A 10,357-nucleotide genomic window follows, 5' to 3' on the forward strand; every position below is an offset into this window, starting at 1 on the left:
ATGAAAACAAAGATAAAACGTCCTTCAGTTCACACAAGCAGTGTCTCACAGGTCCCTGTGATCTGTAGTCTGTTCTGAAAGGTTAAAATCCTTTGAATAACATCTGTTGGTTAATATATTGATTAAAACACAGTTTAAAACATACTTAATAATGTAATTTTCATGACAAAACTTCCTGTTGATTTTAAACAGTCCTCTCCTGTCTTCACTTCTCGTGCTTTCAATAAAAGAATTTGGGTAAAATCTAACACTATGTCAAGTATTCATGTATCAGAGTGGGTAATCTATATTGGAGAAACACAGATACGGGCCAGTGTTTGAGCATAAAAAGTGTAAAAGTGCAAAATACAAATATGCTATATGTTTTATTACAAAAAATGAACAAACATTGAAGTCTGACTATGGTGAAGAAACTATTAAGCAATAATACGAGGTCGTTTTGGAAAGACGTTAAACATAATAATAGTAGACCCTCTTTACCCTATGTTATTGATGGAATTTCTGGCCCAGATAAGATAAGATAGTTGAGCTTTGGCGGCTCCATTATTGCAGTTTATTTAACTGTGTCCCCAGTGAAGTCTTCCCTATAAGCAGGGTTGATTTTGTTGAAACTGTTAAAACCTGTGAAGTTTCTTGAGCAATAAATAATTTGTCCGCAAATAAGTCTACTGGGCTAAGAAATTATTTCAGAAATTGTGTGACACCCGTGTGCCTAAATATATTGTGAGATGTTTGTCATACTGGTATGCCTGCCAGTCTATGCTTATTAAATGGGATAATTGTACATCCAATCCTTTTCAGACCAATAACGGGGTAAGGCAAGGTAGTTTGTTGTCCCCGATTTTGTTTAACTTTTATATGAATGATCTTTCAAAAAAGTTAAATATGTGTAGAACGGGTTGTATGGTTGGTGGTGTTGTAGTGAATCATTTAACGTATGCAGATGACCTTATGGTATTTAGTCCTAGTTCAGCTCTTGAATGTGTGTTCTGTATTTGGAGATCTTTATGATGTTAAGTATAATGCTGTTGTAAGATTTGATTCTTATAAGGTCTAGTTACTTTATAAGCTTTAGTTACTTCTCATACCTTTAGTTCCCTTTAGTTACTTTTCATAACTCTAGTTTCCTTTAGTTACTTTTCAGTTCTTCATTTTCTTTTAGTTACTTTTCATAGCTTTATTTTCCTTGCTTATACATATTAAAACTGTATTGATGACTGCTGTATGAAACTTTGGAACTGCATGCTTTAACCTCTGTAGAGACAGGATGTCTATATCTTCAAGTAACCAGGCAGCCTATTTACATTTTAACAAAGACCTGTTGGCCTGTTTTGCACTCACACCTAGGCCCACTTAGCATATTCCAAGTTCTGCTATATCATGGGGTGTCCTGCAAAGGCACGGGGCCCACAACCTGAGATGACCACCTGGCCAGTTTAGCATACTTATTAGCATCACACACACAGGGGGCCTGCAACCCAGACGACCCATTGTTCAGTGCTCATTGATCAAGATCAAGCTGCCACCTGAGAAACGTACACACACTCACATACCTGGATTTTACCACATTTCAGCAAGGAGGTGTGAGCTCCTGCTTACACCAAATGGCCAACAGGATTACAAAGTGTAGAATGTTGTATTTCTGTCCAGGGCAGAGCAGCCCAAGAACTTAAAAGTATTGTAACTCGTGGTTCAGAGAACGGATCTGCCTGCCTGAGCTCTGTCTCTCTGAATCCAGCGCTGTAAGACTTCACCTGTGCTCAGACTTCCAGTAAACTTCCTGTTGATTTTAAACAGTCCTCTCCTGTCTTCACTTCTCGCACTTCCAACAAAAGAATCGGGTTATTTCTAACACTGTTAAAAGTGTTATTATGATATGCCGCTCAAAAGGACAAGTCCCTTGTATTTCCTTTTTTAAAGCTATCTGATATTTTAACTGTATCTAATGAAGTTGAGTATCTGGGTCATATTATAAATGATTGACCGATGATGGGGATATGTATCAGCAGTGCCATATGTTGTATGTGCAAGCAAATGTGTTGGCAAGGAAATTTGGTTCATGCTCGGATGGAGTAAAATTGACTCTGTTTAGAGCATTTTTTCCTCTTTGTACACTGCCCATCTATGAGCTATTATAAAAAAGCCAGTCTTCGGAAATTGACTGTGGCTTATAATGATGCCTTGAGACTATTACTGAAAAGGCCTAGATAGGTGAGTGCCAGTGAACTGTTTGTGTCATTTCGAGTTAGTATTTTATCTGCTGTTCTAAGAAACCTGATGTATAAATTTATCTGTCGCTTGAATAGCTCTGAAAACCGCATTATTTTACTGTTGACTAACATTGCATACAGTGACATGTGATGTACTTTGGAAACACTGCTATACTTGCCTCTTAAAAGGATAATAGTGTACTGGTTGTAGTTTTTGTGGTGGTTTTTATTGCTTTTATTGTTTTTTGTCATTTTTTATTGTTCAAAATTTGGACCTTGAGTCTGCAATAAAGTATCTTATCTATATTCAGTAATGAATACATTGTAAATAATTTTTCCAAAATTTCATGGAGAGGTGCTGGATGAAGGAAAGGCAAACAAAGAGAACACACCTATTCATAGATGATGCAACTTTTAATGAGTCAAAATCATACAGAGCCATCTTAAAAGTTCACCACATCTCGGCTTTTAAAAAGACATTCTATAACTTGTGAAATGACTCTGTGTTATTTAAATTATAGCATGGAGATGAATAAACAACATGTTACCCAGAGAGAGAGACAGAGAGCAAGAGAGCAGAAGAGAAAGACACTGACTTGAGTAATGACAGCTTTAAAATGTTGGGCTTAAATACTCTGCATTGGAGACGATCCAGAAAAACACAAGGAGAAGAGGGAAAGAATGTACATGAGTAAGTCAGACTGAGTGAATAGAATAGAAAAAAGAAAGTGAGAAAGGGTCAATGAGTATATATGGAAAAATAAGTATAAACAGACAGAGAAAGAATGTCTTCTAAACATAATGCCATTAGAAGTACTCAAGTATCCAACTGAGATTCGTTAAATGAGAGCTTAAATATGTGATCATACAGGGCACGTTTTAGCAGTGTGATGAGTGTTAATAATACTTGAGAGATGGAGGGGTTTTGAACACTGATTTTGTCCTCCAGGAAGCACAGCATGCTTGTAATGTTTTAGAAAAGTGTCCTGAGCAACCAAAAATTAATCAGCTTTGCTGTACACAGGAGAAATCAGAAAATGGGCCACGTTGCCGGTGATTGTTCTACCATGCCAGCCTCATTTAACCACAGAGTCAACAAACCTTATCAAATTATTAGTAAACTTGAGATTTTGGGATGCTGGTATAAAGATGTGGTCTTAAAAAAAGTCCAGCATTATATGCAGCCCTATCACCAGACAGAGCACCGTTACGTAAACACTGGGTTAAGTTCAAACATGTCTGTTTTTTTCCCCAGTACTTTTTTCTGTTATGGCTGTGTATGGCAATTTTGATGTGGCTAAGTTTAGGCAAAGATCATGATTATGGTTAATGTCTGACAAATATATATACTGTATGTATTGCAGTCTCCTGCAACTCAGGTAAGCTTCAGGTTGATGTACCATCCTTCCCTCTATGCACAGATTATCTGCTTTACAACAGGGAGAAGCACACTAAAGGTACAGTGGCCCTGAATACTGGATCTAAAGTTGGACCTGGGGAGTCAACAAAAACTAACATTATTTCTAAGTTACTGGGCTGTGCTCTTCAGTGTGGCTTGAAAAATGTGACCGCTGAATCGGGCCATGGCTGTAATCAATAAAAGCAACATCTTTTAAGTATTGTAAATAAAATTGATGAGGGATATTCTTCTTTTGCTAATGACATGTTGAATGGCTGTTGCCTTCAAATGGACTTTATCACATGGGTATTCATGTTAAATGTGTCAACTCTATTTCAACAAAAGAAAAGTGATCAAATTAGGAAGACCACAGAAAAAGCGTAACAACACTATGGTCGTAGTAAATTGTGGTAAAATGTTTTGAAGGATAAATTGCAGGAAAATGGGAGTAAGAGTTCAACAGTAGCTCCTACAAGACATGAAAGGTATGTCAGTGATTCTGGCAAAAGACTGCTTATATTTACATAAGAACCTATACAAATCCACTGCTTCTGTCCCAATCCATGAATGCAAATTACCAGTGACACTAGCAAATGGGGCAAGACCCCCTAACATAGGAGTCATGTCTTTGATCTTGCCCAATCATAGTCCAGTTTTTCCAATTTTTCTGACCTTCTCCTCTTCAGTTATTTAGCTGTGAGGCTGTAAGTAGAAGTGACGGTATTTGTATTGTATTTTTAGCCCCCCACTTTGGCTACAGAGCGATGTTGTGAATTTACATACTATTGTGTAGCAGGTGTCCTGGCCTTTTCCCTGCCCCCTCCCCCCTCTGCTCTGCACAAGCAAGAGTGCTCTTTGTGCTGATTAGCTTTAATTACACAACCTGACCCAGATTCTAAATTTCCCATTTACAGAGCCAGGACTGGATATAAGCACAAGAGGTATTTTGAGCACACACACTAGATGGACAGCAAGTGGAATATGTGAGGAATTTTTTTCTGAATTTCACTAAATGTGTAATGAATCAGAATCATGGACTATACTTTTAAGCATAAGCAGAGAAGGCTAGCCTGCCTAAAGTCAACATCTGTACAGTCAGTACTGTTTGGGCCAAATAAATATGGACTGCAGAAACAGTCCACTGGTCAAATTCTAGTGAATAGATTGGTCTAACATACAATATGTATACACACTAGCTGACCATTATGCAAAGCTCTTACAGTTCTGTGCCACACATGCAGGTCATACCCATAGGAAAAGCTCCACATAAATGTATAAACATATGAACATGCAGAACAAGGCTATAATAAAGTTGCTCCTCTTAGACTTAAACATGGCTTCCTGGAGGACCTTCAGAAAAAAAAACTGTGAGAAAAATGCAGTGTACTGTATATACAAGAAATAATTGATCTACTAGATGTATGTTTTTATACTCTTGTCTTTTCCAGTTTTATGCAGTACAAATGTTTTCTGTAGTGTGAAAGACAACAAGCTGTGAGATGTTAGCGTAGGACTCAAGTTACTGTAGCTTACTGAAGCTTTGTTAAAACTCCTTGATAACCTTGTGGAATATAATCATTTAATGTGATTGCAGTTAAATGTGAAAACAGATGCGTATAGTTACAGTAGCAATGGTATCATACAGTGTACAGTAGTTCTTGAAAAATGGCTTAGAAAGAAAGAGGTTGGAAACGTTCACACTCTGGGTTCCCACAAGCACCTCTGCTGTAAGATAAAGGCCCAGTTTTAGCCTGCCATTGTGATTGTAATTTATACACGAGCATATACTTTAGCAAATGCTCAAGGCTGCACACAAGTGTTAGAATTAGTAGAATTTAGAAAGCATTAGGATCAGATTTACACATACTGTCTCCCCATGGCCACACGGACATTTGCATCTTGAAACCTTTTCATCCATTACAGATTTATGCCAGGGGGAAAATGGAGTTGAATTATTTTAGAACAAAGGTGCTTCTGAGAAACTAATTCTTAGACAACATCAGATACATGTCAGTCAAACATCAGAACACTGAATAATATGGCAGTTTACATATAGATACACTAAAACTTTCAGTCTTTTCACCCTGAGGGACAGAAACACCATGGGCCTGTCTCTATCTTTAGACAGATGACACATTCATACAATTATGGCTATCGTTTAGGACAAACACTGAGCAAAGGTTCGTTATTTTACTGTGAAGCTGACTGCTGTGGTTTAACCTGGGATTCAAGCTGATGGACAGAGTACTGCCTTTGTTTGTTGCTTTAAGTAATAAAGCAAAAAAGACACAGTATATACATACAATTTTACTGATTGTTTCAAGGTGTCCACTGTAAATTTGAACTATGGGCTCAGTGCCACAATGCTAAATTTAGCTTTTGTGCACTGAGCTAATGTTTTGCCTTTGTCAGAATTTGGAACCAGTAGAACATGTGTAGTTAATGGCTCCATGCACTAATTTTGTAATTCCTGGTGTAACTGGACCAATGGCATCATCTGTAAATCATGAATTTCAGTCATCTGCATGAGCAAATCTAATAAGTACGTATCGAATGGCACAGCTACATGAATGCTCACCTATATGTATACGGGAGAATGAAGAATGTTTCTGATCCTAGAACAGTACTTGCACTCTGAGCAGGTTAATAAAACACTGACTCAGTAACTTTACATCTTTCCTCCACTGTCCTGACTCATATATAACCATCAAAATGATTAACTAAAAGTACAATGAATTCAAATGATTTAACTGTATTTTGTTAAAATGTGTAAAACATTCTGTAACTAGATAAAGTAACAGTAACTTACAGTGGAAAGAAGGATGATGAAAATATCTATAGGCTTTCATCCAACCATATGACAGCACATCAAGATGCTAAAAATAATCAAATTCAAGAAAAGAAAATAAGTTAACATATCTCAAGATGTAGAGATTTACACTATGTACAACATTTTTAAAAGTAACAACATTGTGTTCATTGACTGGTAGCTCCATTATTCTCCTTTCAATTCAGACTTTCTGTTGCACTGTAAAGCTGTTGTTGCTCAGTCATGTCTGGGATCTGATGTCAGGGTGGATCCTTCACTCTACACAAAAATGCTTCTTTTAAAGTAGTCCTAATCTTTAAATGGTTTCCTCCCAGTCAGCTGTTATTCTTGTAATGGTGATTGTTTTTGCCTACCCAGCGGCAGAAGATTCCAATGGCTTTGGAGCATGGCAGAAGTCCACTCTTTGATAAGGGGGAAAAAAATAAGGAAATAAAATAATAAAATAAAGAATATATATGTCTTTAAAACTATAAACCAACAATAAAACATACATGTAACTTCATCTTGGGTAGTCTGACATTCTACTCAAGCTGCAAATGGTACAAAAGCTTTGTTTTTTTTTTTCTTTTTCACCTAAGGGATTTTTAAATATTATTTTAAACATTTTATTTCTGTTTTTGAGCATTTTTTGCAGTATATAGTGTTCAAAGTAGTTTGTAAAAAAAAAATGAGGAAAGTTTACAGCTAGTGTACATTTTAAGAAGGTAAACAAAATCTAAAAGTGCTCTTATTTTGAAAGACTATTTTTGAGTTTCCAGTGTTTAGAAAGAAGTAGGAGGCACTTAGGTCCATATCTATGGTGACAGACAAGTCACTCAGGCTATGCTTCCAGGCTTAGGACTGGAAGGTCTGGTCAGTTTCTTGTGGAAGTGAAGAGTTCAGTGGGCTAAACGTGAGAATGGGACTGGAAGGTGAATCTGTAAAGGCTTTTCAGAACACTTTGGAGTGTGTTGACATTGGACTAGCACTTAAGAACACAGTGGCTGCTGTACATGACGTGTGCTTATACACACAGTCCTTTCTCATTGAACTGAAGGCTGGTCCTTCATTTGATCACATGCATTGCAATGTTAATCCAGAACTACCTGGTTCTCCTTTTATTCAGCGTTCTCTAAAATGTGATGGTATACAATGTCAGCATTTGTGCCTCTTTAATTTTTGTATCAGGACAATTGTGGTCACAGCCACAAAAATGCTGCGAGTTTCACAAGTAGTCATGGCTGAAAAAGGTTCCATTTTGAAATGGTATTGTGTATAATCTAGGACAGGACATTTGAAATAAAGCCAAGCTGAGCTGAGATGAGATCTACCCACCTAGGTCAGGCTTCATCAAAACTTGGATGCAGCCAAAGCTGCACTGATCTATACAGGGTGAAATGAGAATGCATAGGCTAGGAAATGATGACCTAAATTATCAGGATAAGAAAAAACAACTTAACCAGACCGGTACAATCAGGTCTCTTCAGTTCAGTCCTGTTTGATTCAATCCATAGTTCATAGTCAAGTCCTAGTCATGAGTTAATTCAAAAAGGAGCAGGACTGGACTACAGAAACTCAGACCAAACCATGGGTCCCAACCAAGGTCCAAAATGTTTCCTCTGATTATAATGCGATGCAATACATTGTAATCAAGTCAATTCCAATCCAGCTAAACACACATTACTCCACATTAGTTAGTTCATTCTAGACATTGCATCTCAGAACAGGAAAGTCATATGTCAACCAGATGGATGCATTGTACAGTCCATTCCTAATCCCAATGCAAACATTTCCATTATACACTATGTTGTAAATCCAGGCCAGACCTCTTTTCCAAGGCAGTTCATTTCCTTCTGATTCAGTGTGCTCACTCTTTTTCCATCTAGTCCAAACCAAAACACATCCCCTTTCTATCCCAGTATGTCCAGATACACTGGCATAGCTTTCATCAGAGTAAACAGCATTTTCTGAATGTCCTTAATGTTGAGGCGCTGTTGTGGCTCTCTCTGCCAGCAGCCCAGCATGATATCATAGACTTCCTTGGGACAGAGCCTGGGGCGCTCCAGTACCCTGCCCTGAGTAATACACTCGATCACCTGGGAAGACACAGAGATGTGGTTAAACAAAAAAATTGCATATTGTCCTGTTGAAGAAGAGCTTTGTTTATAGAACCTGTTTGTTGGGTTTTCCCTGTAATACTGCAAGGTCTAGACCTTCTTATGTAAAGTGCCCTGAGATGATGGTTGTTGTGAACTGGTACTATACAAACAAAATTGAACAAAACTGTACATAACATGTAAAGTGCAACACTGCCAGTCTGTTTTGCACAGTGCCACAGCAGGCACGTCATTCAGACACAATAAGAGGTCATGATATGGTAATCTGGGTGTATCAATCTAAAAAGTGAATGTGATGAGATGAGTGCTTTTCTGGAGAGCTGCCACCGATCCAAGGTGCGAAATAAGGTTGTAGCATAAACTGATAATGTTGCACATGAAGAAGTATGATGACATTTAAATGCTGGCTTTTTATCAACCCACTGCAAATCTGTCTACTTATTTAATAGTAAACAGTATTCCAACTTGAATCTTTAATACACAATATTATTCTGTGAAATTCATCCATTGCTCTCTGCTGTCATAAATTGTCTATTATGTTTTCTTTTTGTAATAGTTTAATTTCCCCTTGTTTTCCTCTGTGCAGTCTTTTTGAAAAGCTTTACTGACACTTTCTGTGTGAAACTGTCTGCCCTTGGGCTGTTAGATCAATAGCTGAGACTATGAAAACAAATGCAACCTAAACTAATTAACTTTCTAGAGACATGTGATGCCAAACAACTGATGATCTGTGAGGTTTCAAACACTGCTTTGGATTTTGAGTGTTTATATTCTGTGTGCCTTTTTGAACAATCTGAGCTTAACCTCTAGAGTCCTGAGCTTTGGAAACCCAAGCTGTGCGGTCCTCATATGAGGACGCAGGGACTCTAGAGGTTAAAGAAAAGTCAGATTTTTAGCCATTAATTGTAGGCATTATGTTAAATGTTATGTTACATATACTTCATTGTCTCCCTTAGGAGAAATTCGTAGAAGGCTATACATTGCATAACAAGTATTCATAAGGTCTGATCGCCAACCTTTTAGTAAACATTTTTTTCATCATTCAGAATTACTAGTTTATTTTAAGGACAAACTAGAAGAATCTGCAGCCCATCTTTACTGCATTTTCCACACTGAACATTTTGAAGAGAGACTACTGAGGAGCATGGATAAATGGTGAAGAAAAAAAAAAAAGGTTCCAGTGATGACGCTTTGGTGTTTTGGAACTGATCTCCTGGTTTTATGGTTGAGTTGTTGTTGTTGCTGTACCTACATTGAAAATCAGTGTAATTTCACTGCGTAGGTGGATTAATAATGTAAAAATAATTGAAGATGTTGACTCAGAAGCAACACATGATCTTTCCAACCTGAAGGTAACTTAGGCATGTAACAAGACGTACACAACCATTAACATAATATAATGTTATTAGTGATGATCAGATTAAGTGGAGCATCCATGATGTAACTGTTCCACATGAATTAAAGTGTTTTTCTTATGTCATAACCAAATGCAGTGTTTCTCCTATCAGTTTCATTCATTCAATCAATCACAGCAGGCCACAGTGTATAGAGTCGCGCAAGGGCAAGGTTCTTTATCCACCATTCGAACAATCCTTCATTGCAATGAGTCATCTATGGCTGTAAACATCTTGACAATGTTGTGCACAGTGGACACAGGAACAGTCAGATCTCTGGAGATGGATTGGAGCCTAGAGACTGTCCAGGCTTTTTCACTATTGTGGTTGTCTCATCCTCAGCCATCCTCTTTGCTCTTCTTTCTTTTCTCCATGCTCAGTGTGGTGCACATAATAATAATAATAATAATAATAATAATAATAATACT

The 10,357-nt window shown here is 37.5% G+C and overlaps 1 protein-coding gene across 1 annotated transcript in view; it reads right to left on the reverse strand.

The window, feature by feature from the left end:
- Positions 1 to 7,225: 7,225 nt before the first annotated feature.
- Positions 7,226 to 10,357, reverse strand: part of LOC109967270 (NT-3 growth factor receptor-like) — a 410,435-nt gene continuing 407,303 nt past the window's right edge. The window contains exon 18 of the mRNA XM_020612721.1: positions 7,226 to 8,514. Within this exon, the coding sequence (XP_020468377.1) occupies positions 8,329 to 8,514 (186 nt within the window). The 3' untranslated portion in view covers positions 7,226 to 8,328. The remainder of the gene's footprint in view (positions 8,515 to 10,357) is intronic.

The sequence above is a fragment of the Monopterus albus genome, unplaced genomic scaffold (genome assembly GCF_001952655.1).
Source record: "Monopterus albus unplaced genomic scaffold, M_albus_1.0 scaffold127.1, whole genome shotgun sequence".
Lineage (NCBI taxonomy): Eukaryota > Metazoa > Chordata > Actinopteri > Synbranchiformes > Synbranchidae > Monopterus > Monopterus albus.